Consider the following 15,342-nt stretch of genomic DNA (forward strand, 5'->3'; position numbering starts at 1 on the left):
AGAGCTGAGCCTATAAATGACTTTTCCTGCATTTGGGAGAGTCCCGAGGGCACAATTTAATAAACATTTGACCCACCCTGAGGGGTTTATTGGAGCTTAGGCTGTCTTAACTCGGTGACTCAGGAGACACCAGCGCAACAAACTGTTGATACTTTTAATTTAGCTTTTTTCTAAATTTCTATCAGCGGCCTCAACCTAGCCAGACTGGCTGCCTACCCCCTCCCTTGACAGATTATTTAATTGTGGTCAGTTCTGGATAGTTACGATTTATGATCTGTTGGTTGTGTTCATGAATGCTTTGGGAATGGTGCTCTTTTCTTGGGCTGAGTTTGTCCAGATGTATCAATATTTTGGTTTGGATGATATGAAATAAATGGTCAAGATTAACTGTCTGCGACATTCTCTTTTAACAAGGAGGTAGGAGCATTTTTCACTTTGAGAGATGTCTTTAAAACAAATACCGAGGTTTGCGAAATGGCTCTAGCAGCACATGCACAAGTGGCTTTCCATCAGCCTTCGCTGCCTCTTCTTGGCGTCGCTGCTCCACGGAGAAGACCGTGGGGAGCCCGCTTACGATAAGGACTGGGGATTGTGTAACGGTGACCTAAGTGTGAGAGGATTCAGTAAAACCTGCCCGGTGCACGCTCCCGGGCTGCTAGCGCTGCTCTGGAGGGAAGGGATCTGTGTTGGGGTAGGGAAAAGCGATTTTGGCGTCCTTAGCTCGGGGCAGGGCAGGTGTGGAAGGGCTGATGCTGGCTGCTTGGCTGCTGCGGGTGCTCTGGGGGTGCACAGGGGGCTTTACGCCCTGGCTGGGGGCTTTATGTCCAGGCAGGGGGCTACCAAGGTGCTCGCATGACAAAGGCACGAAGCTGGCGGCACCCAGGGGGGTGAAGAGCCCATTTCCCTTCGGCACCCACCTCCGCTGGCTGTGAGCGGGTCGTTAGAGCCTCCAACTGTTATGGAAAAAAAAGCTGAAAACTCATCCGGTTGTCCCAGACGGAAACCCACCTGCCTGCCAAGGCTCAGCTCTGCGGTGTGTATTCGTTTTTAGGGGAAATTCTGGGTCCCCAGGGGGCCTTGGGTGCTGCCGAGCATCAACAGCCACCCGCAGCTGGTGGCAGAAGCTGTGCGGGACCAGGACCCTTCCCTGTAGGGTTTCACAGGAGCAGCTTGAGCTGGAAGCAGTTTCTTAGTATCACAGACTCAGAAATTCAGGTGTGTCAGACAGCACTGTAGGATGTAGGAAGAAATAAAACCATGTTGCGAAGGGTTAGCGTAAAAGAGGGCTCGTGGTTGGAATCCTAAGAGCTGTTTGCTCTTAGATGTGTTAATTTGGGTATTTAAGGTGATTCCCACTAGGAAGGAAGGATTTTCTGTGCCAGCCCAAAGGCAACCTCTGGCTGCACATCCCTGTTTTAACCAAGGTGACCCGAGTCCACGTTAGCTGGCACCTAGCCCTGCCCGGCCACGCTGCCCTTCACAACGTGCAGGTATTTACCCGCTATAGGGCTGGAAACAGTGACAGTGTTTAAAGACAGAGCTGTTTCCCCAGGATTAGGCCTTTGACATTTCTCAGTTGTTTCGTTTTTCTGAGCCAGAGGAAGGTTGTGTGCGCAGGACCTGCGGAGCTCTGTTCTTCTTGTAGAAAGCTGGCTGGGTATTCCTACAGCACCAAATGCAACAACAGGAACACTTCATTTTCTGTGTGAGTTTGTAATATTTCACATTACAGCTTTCGTGTGCCTTTTCAAGAGGATGGAGGTAATTAAGGACCAAACATTGTTCTGTCCTTACCTAACAGTCAACACTGATAAACCAGCCTGAACTCTCACACTGCGGGAGAAGAAGTAGTCTTCCACAAGAAAGGTGCATGTCTCACCTGAACTCTGAGGCTGACCTACCTATGGCCAGTAAAGTTGCTTCTAAAGTGGAATTTTACCTTTCTAAAGAATTTACCAGAGAAAATCTTTGTGGATACCTTCTGGTGTGTCACCCCTGCTGCTGCCCTGGTTAGTCTCCAGTGGCAATGCTTTATCTCAGTCGCTGTCATTGTGTTATTTCTTCTTTAAGAACAGGAATTACTAAAGGTACGGCTACAGTGAGAACTTGCATTTCATTTGAAACCCATTACTTTACCTGAAAATATTTGTCTAAACTTTTCGTTTGGTTTGCTAGCTCATTATATGGAAGTGGCAGTAGTTTGATTAGAAAACACGGCCTGTATTTATGGAAAGTGTTCACATGCTGTCTTTTGTGAAAGCTGAAGCCTTCGAGAAGGAACACAATGTTTCCCACAAACCATACATCTCCGCAGCTCCATGCTCTCTCAGCAGCTGGAATAAAAAGGGTTTTAATACGAGATATGTGTTTAATTAGGGAAGGGAGCCTTGGCAGATCTTCTGACTTACAGTTCATTTTAAAGTCTTCCTATATATATACGTATATAAATAAATTAATAAAAAAGAAATCAATCCAATTTGCTCTAATTGTCGTGTATAAATGAAGCACTCGTTTTTTTTCCACTGCACCAAGATATCTTCGCTGGCCCCTCCTGATGGATTGCGTGGGGCAATTGCTTCCAAATGAGGACCATCGACGGGCGCTCAGCATCGCAGTCCCCAGATGGCCCCGCGCTGCCCGGCCCCGCCGTGGGTCCCCCTTGGCTGCCTTGTGGTTTCCCAAACATTTACATCCCCCAGAGGGATGCCAGCCCAGAGAGAAGGCTTCTTCCCACAACCAAACCCTCCAGAGGGCATGGTGAGGGGCATCTCGTGGGGCTTTGTGCCCATCCTGGTGGCACAAATCTCTTCTCGCTGCTGGGTTGTGTGGGGTGATGGCAGGAGGATCGCGTTCCCTTCGCACCGCTCTGGCACGGGAGGAGGACAGCGTGACGAGTTAGCGACGGAAACCACAATCACTTAATGCAAGAGTACAAATTGCCTGCTGGTTGCCTTCATTAGGTCGCAGCTCTTGGTTACAAATCTAAAACAAGAAGAGTTTCTCTGAGCTGGCTGCAATTTCTTTGGTGTCTTCACATGGAAATAGGAGATGGATTTGAGTTCAGGGAGTATTACACGGTACGCTTGACTTAAAAATATCATATTTCTATATTTCTGTTATCTATCTCTTACCAGTCCTCATAGGGCTGGGTGCAGCTAAGGATGGATGGCTCTTTTTTTCTTTTTTTTTTTTTTTCTTTTTTCATCTAAAGGAGGAGCGGCTGGGGGGGTTGCAGAGGTTAGTAGCCTCATTAATTAACTTCCTTTAACGAGCCGCCGTGTGTCACTGGGCCGCTGCGAGGCACCGTCGCTGCCTCGCCGTCTCCTCCTTGCCCTCGAGAAGCCAAGATGTTAAAGTGGTGGCGTTTACTGGATCTGACAGAGAAATTCTTCACGTCTGGCCTGGATGTCTAACTAAATTTGGTATGTATCTTGTGGGCAGGGGCAAGTGCTGGAAGCTATTAGAAGGCTGAACAAAAAGCTCTATTCAAGGACTATCGCCTTCCTGCCGGGGTAATCCAAGTATCAGAAATGTAAAAATATGGGCTAGGAGACTGTGGCTGCCACAGAACAGGACTTGTAAAGGTGTCTAGAACATCTACTCACTTTAAAACGTTGCTTCTATGGTATATGATTAATTTGAAAAATGCAACAAAGAAACCCAATATAACATATACATATATATCCAATTAAATAGAATTGAACACTTTTATTAAAGTGGAGTTGCAAGCTGGTAAAAATTTTCTCTTGTCACTCAAAGTTAGGACAGGAAAACATTTTTCTTTCCCTCGAAATAGCTGTATTTATTATATCTGACCTGTTTAACATTGCTGGTTTTACTTAAGAACTAGAAAGAAACAAACGCTTTTCATCGTTTGATGCCTTTTTTGTAGCATGAAATTGTGTTACCAAGAAAAATAAGGTAGAAATGGTTTCCAAAACAGATCTTAGAATAATCAAATATCCTTTTTTTTTTTTTCTTTTTCTTTTCTTTAAGAACTAAGCTGGTTAATCCTAATCGTTTGAATCTATTATAAATTATTTACTTTTCGAACAGCAGCCTGTTCTCATTTTTAAGCTTTAGAACAGCCATGCATATCAACTATATGTGGTTTTTGTTTTTTTTTTTTGCTCTTTGTAGTTTCTTCAGGAAAGGTGGAAGTGCATTAGGATAGTGGTAGTGCTTAGAGAAAACCAGGTCATAACAAAGGATTTGACTCCTCGTTGAGTTACCCTGTCTGTTAGTTGCTTTTAGTTGCTTCCTAATGAAAAAAGTCACAGACAGTGAAGTCTGTTCTGTGTCCAGTTTACTTTTAGCGTGTACTTTGGCTATTATTTTTGAGGTATTTATACAGACTTTTTTTTTTTTGGTCATGTATTGTGATGGATTTGCCCAAAGAGCAGACCTACTCCACACATGGCTGGGCTAAACATTTTCATCACTGCACAGCCAGAAGCGTGGGTTATTTACATTATTTGTCTTTTATTTTCCTTTAACCATTTCACGTAGGCCACGATCTGTGCAACTGCTACCAGGCAGGCAGGTGCTGAGGGCGCTGGAGCAAATTGCGTCTATTTTGTGTTACATCACGTATTGCCCAGAATTAATTCCTGTGTGTACATTTTATCTTATGCTTACACACATAAAAAATGTTCCTCTTTTAAGGAAAGTTACATCTAATGTATTTTCTACCCATGGCCACTTCTTTGTCTTTCTTGCAACCTTTGGAGGTTGGAAGGCAGCTGAAGCAGCAAAAGCTCTGCTCTCAGGGCAGCTCCTGTGCACTTCCCCTATCTTCTTGAGCAGGAATGTGAGCCAAAGCCTACTCGAGGCAACAAGAGTCTCTACATTGGCTGTAGTAAGTGGTGGATTAGCTCTATGAGGTGAAGCTGAGCCTGGTTGAGACAGAAGGCAGTGGTACATCAATGCCTTTTAATTTTTCTTCCATAAATGGCAGCGAGCCATGTTGGGAATTAAATAATGATAGGATCTGCGTTGCAGAGCTCCTTGTTCCTGCTGCTGTCAAAGCACTTCAAAGTCTGCGCGAGGTTTCTTGTCGGAGAAACTGAGGCATGTGGAAGTCAAATTCGTAATTATAATCACACAGCACAATTGCAAACAGGAAAATAGCACAGCCTAATATTCATCCCCTGTGTCTTTGTAGTGTCGTGACATAGTCATATTAAATAAACAATAGGAGAAGCTGTGACAACTGGTGGTGTTAAGTTTTTCCGATTGTCCTGCTTTGTCGTCTGGTTTTCTCTTTGTCCTTGGGAGCTTCCCTGAAGCTGTTTCTGTTTTCCAGGGTTTGCTGTAGCAGTTGCAGCTCTCCTAACGTAGTGTCCCAAATGCATTTTGGGCCCGCTGTAGCTATAGAGATAACCCAGAGATAGGGCTCATGCCCCGAACATGGGGCGCAGTGTGAGAAGCACCAACATGGTCCTAATTCTGGAGGTTTGGCCATGCTTAAGAATTAGAGATTTTGCAGTCTTCTTAAATACAGAATTGTGCATAAAATTATTTCTATACCTTTAATTCCTATAGAGTGGGTATTCACACTGCTTCAGTTTTGGGTTTATACTTTACCGCGTCCATCTAAGAATGATCTTTCATCATCTTTTTTTTTCCCCAAAAAGTTGAAGAATCATTTGGGCGAAGACTGGCACTTCTGGCTGCAGCGAGAGTCAGGGGCTAGTTTTACAGCCAGCTGGCTGGGTGGGTGTGTTGCTGGTTTCTGTTTAGGGATGATATCCTCACAAATTAAAAGAAACAGAAAAGAGCTGGAGACTTGCACAGAACCTGCACGGAGAGGAGACCAGAACAGCTTTTGTCTGTTTTCTGCACTTCAGATGAGACTTTTATTTTAGCCTGTTTGGAAATGATTATTTTAAGCTGTCCCTTGCAAGTTAAAGCAACTCAGAGTGATTGCAGTTGGCATAAAACTTGAGATAACATTAAAAAAATAAAGGATTCCAGCACTTACACCTTCCATCCCCCTGAATGGATGTGATTTGAAGGCAGATTTCTCTCTCCTGCCAAAATGTGGGTTTTTTTTTTTTGGTTTGTTTTTTCTTCTTCAGCTCCCATGCTGGCCTCTGTCAGAGGCAGGCTGCTGGCTCCTCTGCTCTCCCCCTGGGCTCTAGGCAGTCGCACGCATGAAGCTGGTGTACACCTTTAGTTAGCACAAGCCTTTAGTTAGTTAATACATCTGTAATATCGACATAATTACAAAGATCAACTTTCTGATTTGGTCCTCGTAATTTTTAAGTAGAAACGTGTAAGAGTTCACTCGCAAAGTAGAAATGCCAAAAAAAAAGGTAACTGCTCAGGACTCATTTTATATTGAAAACTATAATAAGTGAAAAATGGGAAGAGTTGTAATAATTCACCGTCTGACTGCGAGGCTTGAGGCAGTCTGTCGTAGCTGGAGGGAATCATTTTTCTCGTGGGACAAGCAGTGCAGTTCCTAGGTAGGCAGCACAAGAGCAGTGGTAATTGATTTTAGCTTTTATCACTTTTGTTCGTGTAATTCCTGTGTTTTGGCTCTGTGCTTGCTTTGATAGGGCCACGTTTTCTCTAGCTGTAAATTGGTGAACATTTATGGCCTCCAGTAATGTGTACCTGGCTGCACACGGTTTTGGAGAGCAGTCCTAGAATAGTTCACCAGTTTTAATTATCTTCAGCCTGGTGCTAAGGCAGGTAGAGTGCTCTACATGTTATGTTTTGCTTCTGTCTTTGCTGGAAAAAACGACAAGAGTGGTAACAAAAAGCACCCTCCTGCTCAAGAGAAAGTCGGTTTTAATTTCTTAACAAGTTAATAATTCATTATTTTGTTTCTGTCTGTACAGCTCTTAATGAAATATGCTGTAAAGGTCTACCCGATAGCCTGCAGAAAGCTGTTACATGCAACCATGCATAAAGAAATGAGAAGAGTGCCCAGGGTCCTGCACAGTGCATGGCTTTAAACTCCAAACCAGCAGCTGGTGTTAAAACGAGGCGCTGGGACCAGCTGATAATCCAGCACTAAATCAAATTTCTAGATTTCACTTCTCTTGGCAATGTTATTCCCAGCTTCCTTGATTATTTTTCCATTTGGAACTAGACATGTGCTTTCCTTCCTGCTTTTCTTCTGGGTTTTTCATGTTCACAGGTTTTAAACCCGTAACGTGACCGAGCCAAACAGGGAGGCTCCATCAAACACCCAAGAGTTGGCGTTTCCATACCGAAGACTTAGGCACTCTAAATGCCAGGGCTGAAATTAAGTAAGTGCTTAAAAGCTTGACCCAAAGCCTGGTGGGTCAGCAGAAAGACTCGCATTGAATTTTAGCGGGCTTTGATCAGGCCGTAAGTAACATCCAATTTATCAAGTTATTTCCATCCTATTCCTTTTCTTTTCTGCAAGGCTCGCAGAGGAAATAGGTTTTGTTAGTGACAAGAATAAATCTGAAAGATGAATGGAGGGGAAAAAGTATGCATGTGCTGAGGGCTTGCTCCTGCTTTCAGCAATGCAGGTGTGGGGCTTGGTATCTTGTACGATCAGCTGCCCTGCTGATTTTACAAGAGATCTGATGATTTACACGGTGTGCTCGGGGAGGGGGTCAGCCTTCACGACACGCACCTGGGCTGGCAGCAGCTGATTCGAGGGGCAGGTATTGCTCAGGTGAATGTCATTTGCTAGGAGGAGTTCAGCAAGAGCACTAGGAAGGCAGCAAACATTTGAAGTACAGCCTTGTGCTGTCCTTCAGGCCTTGGCTCAGAGGCTGGAACCCCTTTCCAAAGCCAAAAGGTTCAGGGATAAGTAGGAATATAGAGGGGGAATCGATGTGCAGGGCAAAAGCTAGGCTAAAACCTGCTGGCTTTTGACTTGTATTAGCATATAGACATCACTTTTGTGCTTCTTCAAGCCCTGTTTGCGTAAATGTCTTGTTTAAAAGATCCTAAAGTGAGGTAACTGGCACAAAGCAAAAGCTCAGGTTGGTGGCTGGGAAAAGTGCGGAAAGTCTGACTATTTAGTACGGGGTAAGTTCTCACGTGTTGTGTGTTATGCTTTGGGGTAACCCCCTGTTCATCCTGCAGGTATCGTGGTGGTGTCACCTCTCCTGGTGGCGTCTGGGGACAAACTCTGATGGCTAGGTCCTGCGGTATGCATTAGGGATGGGCTGTATCCATGCATCCATGTCCCTGTGGTGCACATGAGGCTGCTCCTGGAGCCCACAGTGACCGTGTTAGCATGACAGGGTGAGAGATTTTTTCTTTTTTTCCAAGCTGGCAGCTTCTAGTGACTCGCTTCAAAGGTAAAAATGAGTCTCCGCTCCCGTGTACCGTTGCCTTGCATACCTCTGCTAATCCACAGGTTTGGGATCTGTCCCCTGACTCAGACAGATAAACTACGCGGGGTGGAAGGATGTGGAGGCAAAAAGAGCAGCAAAAAGGAATTTGAGGGACACGGTTCTGTAGGCGGATTTTATTGCTGCCCTGAGATAGCTTTCTCCTAATTTTGATGGAAAAATAGAGATGGAAAGCGCGGTGGGAACTTCCTTTGTTGTGAGGAGGGCTGCGGAGCAGCTAACAAGCCCTTTGATCCCAGCTCCTCGCGGTGTTTGGAGCTCAGCCCGCAGAGGTGAGGTGGATGGGAGCTCATTTTTTTTTGGGGGGGAGCGCCGGCAGAAGCAGGGGAGGGCAATACCCTGGCGCTCACCAGCTTGTGTGTGCGTCCATTTCCTGAAGTGGTTTTCCTCGTTCGGGCTGTTTTCTCATAGCTGTTTTTCCCGAGGGTCTCTTGGGTTTTGTGTTTGTGTTTGTTCTGCTTGGCTGCTTGTTTTCTTGAGTTTGGGTTGTTTTTGAATGAATCGCTCCGTTTCACTGCAGTTAATAACCCTCTTCTCTTTTTTTTTTTTTTTTTTTTTCCACTAACCACAAGTGGTTAAGACCTGTCTCCTGGTGAGCAGCACATGCAAAACCACAGTAACTCACACTGCTCCCAACTTGCTTTTTCCACTGCCTCCTGCCGTCAGGGACCTCTGCAGAGCTGAGAGCTGCGTGTCACCTCCGGGGATCGCTGTCAGCGTTTCCTGCAGCCTTTTGCTTTCTTTCGGAGGCCTCACATCAAGGTACTGACCTGATCTGACCTCTGTCACCTTCTCTGACCTAAAACCATCACAGCCTGAGGTGCTGTTATTACAGGAACACCTGTGACATGCATATTTTTTCCTCTACTGGGAAAAAAAAATCATTTTCTTTCATACCAACTCCATCTAAGCACTGTATTTTTTTCACCATTCCACTGGTAATGATTTGAAATTGCCAGTCTTGTACACAAATTTAAGTAATCAGGATTTAGTAAATCCTAACGACAGAATTTATTGTCTCACCATAAAGTATTTAGGGGATTATGGAGGAAAATAGGAGGTTAAGTCCCTGTGCACCCTGAGAAGCAGAAGGCTTCTGCCTGTGTCAGGTCACAGCATATTTTGTCCTTGTCCCGACTTGTTAGGCAGGGGTGATTCGAAATCCCACTTTGGCATTTTTCTCTTTGTTCTTGCCTCCTGCTGCCCACTGGGCAGTGGAGATCATCACAGTTTGTGTTTAATATCTACGTTTGCAGGGCATGGTCACAAATCGGCGTTAACACCAGCCACTTCTTTCTACTTCCATGGTTTTTGCTTAGCTGTTTCCTGTGCTAGCCACCAGCTCAACCAAAAAGCAAAGTTTGGGGATTTTGTCATTCAATGCCCGTAACTTGCATTGTATCTGATATATCCAGCATCTTAAAACGAGGTGTCTGGTGGGTAGACACAGACTCAGAGCAGCGTGGGTTGCAGGTGGGTGATGTGGTCCCTGTTGAAGGCTGTGAAGTCGGGTCCTGCTTTGGCGTTGGGGCAGGTTGCTCGTTGGGTGAATGGTTTGCACCGTGTGGAACCAAAGGGGTTGAAATCAATTTGCTAAGCAATAGCACTTGAGGTTAATAATATCTCTTGAACACTTAGGACTTTTGAAGTAAGCCTTCTGGATGTGTCCTGTGTTTCTGTGTAAGCCCGTATTGTCACTAATAGGCTTTCAGTAACACAGCATTTCCCCTAACAATGGGCTGGGGGGAAAGAAGGCTTCTTCTAGGTGACTAAATGACACTTACTCGAGTGCTCGGTATTGGGCCGTTCTCCAGCTGCCAACAAAAGGTGCTTTCTCTGCATGTGGAGCACAGAGGAGATGGCTTGCTGCTGGGAAAATACTCTAAAGTCCAGGTGCCTTGCAACTGAGCTGGGTTGAAAAGACACATTTGGGGGGAAATAAACAAACGAAAAACCCACACCACTCTTCTTTTTTTAATGAAAAGCCAAGTTTTGTAGGAAACGGTACCTTTCAGAGCTTTGTTTACCGCTTTTCCTTAGAAGTACATCGCTTTGATTTTAAATTCAAATGCAGGACCGAAAACTCTTCTGGGAAGATTTCCACCGCTCGGGTTTTAACGTGGGAGAAAACCCTTTCCAAGCAGCCGTGCCTTTCACACCCGCTCCCCCCGTTCCCAGCGTTTCTCAGCAGTGCTCCTTCCCTGAGAATATTCGCGGAGAGCCGGGAGTTTTAATTAGGCCTTTGCAAGCACACGTCCGCTTGCATCAGCAAGTGCATTTTATCCGCTCCATATGGGCGCCTTTGAACAGGGATTTCTGCGGGTGTATTTATTTAGCTCGCGTTTGAGAACCCCCCCCCGTTCGCGGAGCTGCCTCGCGAGCGCTGGCGCCACGGTTTCCTAAGGGAGATGTGCTGCGGCGCTCGCTCCGATCTGATCGCCAGGACAGCGATTGCGGTGAGCGATAACGGGAGGATCTTTAATTAAAAGCCTTGTTGGAGAGCAAAGGGAGCCCTGCCAGCTACCAGAAGCCGTGCTGCTGCGAGATCTCCGCACGCTTTGGCACCGGCGGCGTGTGCCCGCCCACCCCCGGGCTTTCAGGTATGTTTTTTTTTTTTATCTCATCATGACTTAGTTGTTTGTGTTCACAAAGGATGCGGCTGTTTTTTTTTTTTTTTTTTTTTCCTTCTTTAACCATCATGTGGTTTTCATTCGGCTGTTCCCATTGTGTCTCGGGGTGCTCAGCCCTTTGCAGCAGGCAGGGAGAAGTGTTGCCTTCGTTTATCCCACCCTGCCAGGCTTGTGAACATCAATAACCCACGGTTCTTTTGCAAACGGACAATTTTTAAAACGTCTTCTTACTGATACTTAGGCTGGTTCAATCCTTAAACTTCTGCGTTTGTGCTTTAAAGGGACTGCAAATTAAAACCAGTTCGATTCAGGAATGCGTATTCACTGCAGCTTTGGGAACACGTATGGAATCTGAAGTTTATGGCTTTGAAAGCACTTGCCCTCTTTCAAATGTTTCTAATAAGATAGAGCGTGGTGATTTACACCTCTGGAGATATTGAACTGGTGTTCAAGAATGTTGTTTGGCTCTCAAAGAAAGCAAGCACTGGTGGGCCTGATTTTGGAGAAAAAACCGCCGATGTGATTTCATTGAGACAAGCACTCTGCGTGTAAAAGGATCCATTATTTAACGCTTTCCTGCACACCGCGGGTGCGTTTGGGATCCATCAGCTGTTAACTTCTTGGGAGAGCGGAGAGGTGAGGGGAGCTGCTGCCCGAGCTGCTTTTCCTCCTGCTCCAGAAGGTGATGCTGGGCCAGGAGCACCAAATGGGACTCTGTTTGCCCCCAGGCTCCAAAAATTAGGCTCGTCATCTCCCCATGCCAGGGTCCTACAGCTGCTGGCACCTATGTTGGTTCAGAACACCGAGGCACCCCCCGAGGTGACACCACGGTGCTGGCAGCAGCCCTCCGTGCTTTTACACCTCGGAGAGAAGGCATTTGGAAAGTGAGCTGGCGTTTCTTTTTTATTATGTGTGTCTATTCTAATACGAAGCAGGGTGTGTTGCTCTGAAGTGCTCAGGGTGTGTCTCAGCCTGGATGCAAAACATGAAGCAGGGGAGGGGAGAGAGGGAGCGGGGTGAAACCCTGCACCAGCACCCAGCGGGAGGGAACGGGCGCGTGGGAAGAGCTTCGAGGAATCAGAAGCGGTGTCCTAACTCGGGAGCCTGAGATATAGTGCTCGTATGGTGATTTCTTAAAAATATCCCCATGTGATTCTTTTTTTTTTTTTTCCATAGATGAAATAGAGAATAGGAAATGTGAACTGTTTTTGTTGGGACTTTTATCGGTTCCTTGCACTCACCCCATCCCCGTGGGATGCTTCCACCTGTGCTCTCCCTGCCCTGCTTTAGAGGCTGTCAAGTCCCGTTTGGGACCCAGAGATGAATTACCGATTGTGTTTGCCCATTCCTTTGGCCAAAAGAGCATGGGGGGGTATGGAGGGGATTTGGGTCCATCCTGGCGAGCATGGTTTGTGTTTTCATCAGCGTGGTATTTCCTCCTCCTCCTGCAGTCCAGGAACACCTGCGGTTTAGCATTGCAAGGGACCCATCTTGTTTGGAGGGGAAACATCTCGGAGCCCATCTGCATCCAGCGGCTTCCAGGGCTGTGTGCGGTGCTCTGGCTAACAACTGAAAAAACTGAAAATGTTGCTGGAGCTCCTGGGACCGCACTGAACCTCCTGAACGAGCATCCAGCCCAGAGAGGAGACCTCGAGGTTTAGAAACGTGGCCAGGGAGGCTCAGTGTGATGACGTTTTAAAGCACTTCTTAACCTTCAGGGCTCGTTCAGAGCTTATGCTTTATTCCAAAGGACAAATGTTCCTAATTCCTTTATTTTGTACAAATCTAGTTTTAGAAATCTGTAAAATTACGTTCACGCTTTTCTGTCCCGGACTTTTTCCACCCTGACCATGTCACTCCAGGGCCAGCAGCATGGTGCTGCCCAAACATCTCCAGCACCTTTGTTGGCACGTGTAGGGTTTGGCAGGTGAGCTCAGGAGCAGCGCAGCAGGTAGTGGCTTAATCACGTTTTGGAGGCAGCTCCGTGAAAGCTACAGGGCCACAAACGCCGGCGGAGAAACCCTCCGTAACCTACAAAACTGGGAAGGGTTTGTTCCCGTTCCCCTCTGTTAACCTGTTTGTGTTTTTAAAGGATTAAAGTTGGAGGTGTGTGGGGCAAGACGATTACCACTCGAGGAGGACTGGAGCTGTGGGTTTGTTCAGGGCTGTGCTGGAAGGCAGGGCTGCGAAATCCTCGCTCTGGGCGCGCTGCCTGGGGTGCACGGAGCCGCCGACCCGCGAGCCGGGGCTCCGTACGAGACCCAGTCCTGGGAGCGATGTTTGCAAGCTCTGGGCTGCCCTTTAATCTGCCAGGTGGGCTGAAGGCAAGCCAGGAAACTGGAAGTCTTGGGAGCCATGGCTCCAACGTGTCTGGCTCAGCTACGGTTGCCGGCTCTGGCTCGGTGTCAGCTGCTGATGGGGAGCCAGAGCTTCCCAGCAGACCCGGGGCGAGTGGTGCTGGGGGGGCTGGCCGGCAGCTCGCCAAAGGGCGGGGAGCTGGGAGGGCAAAACCCCTCCTAGGTGGTGGGCTGGGGTCAGCAGCGAGGGTCCCATCAGAGCCCTGGCAGGGCTGTGCAGCAAATGCTTCAGAATTGAACCATCTCCAGGTAATGTTTTGATTGCGCAGATTTGGCATTCCCCAGTGGAAACTCGCTCTCTTAAGGAATTTCTGACCAGCTTTGTTAAAATACAAGGACTTTCTCCTTTTTGAACAGAAATTTTGCTGCTTCAGGTTTTGCTTTTGTAGCAATCCGATCACCCGTTTTTCTTCTTTCGAGCCTTTGTTGCTGTTTCTTACTCAGGATCTCTGTTTAGCCTCTTGTATCAAATACCCAAGTGGCCGATCAATCCATCCTCCATATGGCAGAGTGTAAATTCAGGCAAGTACAGCACGGGGAAGATCTGCTTCTCGCAGAAGTCCGTACAAATTTGAGACCAATGAACTTTACTGCCGCGTGTTGGGACTGGAAATTGAGGCCCTGGCTGTGTCCTCAGGTTGACATGTGGCATTGTCATTGTCATAAAACTTGTTGATTGGACGTCAGAGAATAGTTGGAAGGTGTATTGCAAGCACTGGTTGTCGTTGTGCTAAGAAATTGTGTATTGCACCTGAAGCGGGGAGAGGGGAAAAAAAAAAAGGCAAACAAAAACTCAACCCCCAAACCAAAAAGCCAAACCCCAAGGATCCCGGGCAAACCACCAGCTTTACAAACCGCTAGGAACTCGTAGTCAAAGACCTCCTTACATTATTTGCAGTTATTGCATAAACACGTTGCACAAGAGCTATGCTGTTAGCAAAACACAAACACATCCTTACAGAGCTCGTCAGCGCCGCTCACGCCGCGGGGCTGCCGATGCTCTCCTGGACTTCGCTGGCTCCTCCACCAGCCCCTTCCCAGCTCTGCGGGGAGGAGGAAGGTGAGATGCTAGGGCACCCCTGGTGAGCTTGCACTTTGAGTGCGTGTGCCACGATTTCTTGGGCAGGCAGTCTTCCCAGGGCTGCAAATTTCCTTTCCCAGCATCAAAATGATGACTTTAGCGTTTTTCTTCGTCTGCTGCCATTGTGCCCCAGCCCAGCCATCTCACACGTTCTCCTTCAGCAACACGCTTCCATTCATGCTGTTCCTTCTCATGCCTGTCCTGACTTCAATTTTCTTATAACCAAGCCCCTAATCACTTATGTGCCCACCAAATAAGTTGGTGTTCTTGACTGAAATTGTTGGTCCAGCCCAAGTTGTGTCCCTTTAGAAGACTTTATATCTTGCGCTTGGGGTTCCTGAGAAGCTTTTTCCTCTGCTTTGCTTATTGACCAAGGTAAATAGGAGTTGTATGTGCAAGTTGCTGTCCTCAGTATTTTTCTGTTTTGGAATGTGGAGAACAAGGAAAAATAAAGCAGAGGAGAGACTGGAGGATACCAACCAACCCAATACTGATGGTGAACCATCAGTGTGGGGAGGCAGATGGAAATGCCTAGGTGTATCAGGTAACAATAGCACTAGGGAGGCTTCAGTGTAGATGCAAAAGGTCCTGGAAAGACCTCATTAGGAATTCTCTGTGCCACTTTGGTTTCTGCCTATGAAGACCATCGCTGAAATGGGTGGGCTCCTTGGTGAGGCTCAGATAGGGTTGTTCAGTCAAACCAAACGCTTGCCGCGGCGTTGTGTATGAATAAAGCATTTACCCCCATAGATGCCAGAAAGGGAGGCAGAGATAAATGCTGATGCAAAATTAAATTTGCCTAAACTGGCCGTCGGTAAATTTAAGTTAATGTTTTCAAAGTGGAAAAGCTGTGAGGCACTGGAAGAGCTTCCCAGCAGGAGCGGTTGGGGCAAGAAACTTAATTAACGGGCGGATGGCACTCGTTC

The 15,342-nt window shown here is 46.9% G+C and overlaps 1 protein-coding gene across 8 annotated transcripts in view; it reads left to right on the top strand.

The window, feature by feature from the left end:
• The window catches only part of ROR1 (receptor tyrosine kinase like orphan receptor 1), a 152,667-nt gene that overhangs the window by 37,167 nt on the left and 100,158 nt on the right, over window positions 1-15,342 (top strand). Inside the window, exons 1-4 of one of the 8 annotated variants that reach the window (XM_084527066.1) lie at window positions 7,814-7,947; window positions 8,513-8,620; window positions 9,015-9,110; window positions 10,838-10,948. The exons of 3 other annotated variants lie outside the window; for them this stretch is intronic. In XM_084527066.1, the coding sequence (XP_084383192.1) occupies window positions 8,515-8,620; window positions 9,015-9,110; window positions 10,838-10,948 (313 nt within the window). In that variant the 5' untranslated portion in view covers window positions 7,814-7,947; window positions 8,513-8,514. Of the gene's footprint in view, window positions 1-7,813; window positions 8,020-8,512; window positions 8,621-8,977; window positions 9,111-9,667; window positions 9,822-10,422; window positions 10,949-15,342 lie in introns of those variants that run through there. 4 more of the 8 variants (XM_084527065.1, XM_084527064.1, XM_084527067.1 and 1 more) reach the window with 4 other exon arrangements.

This window comes from Aythya ferina, assembly GCF_964211825.1.
Source record: "Aythya ferina genome assembly, chromosome: 8".
NCBI lineage: Eukaryota > Metazoa > Chordata > Aves > Anseriformes > Anatidae > Aythya > Aythya ferina.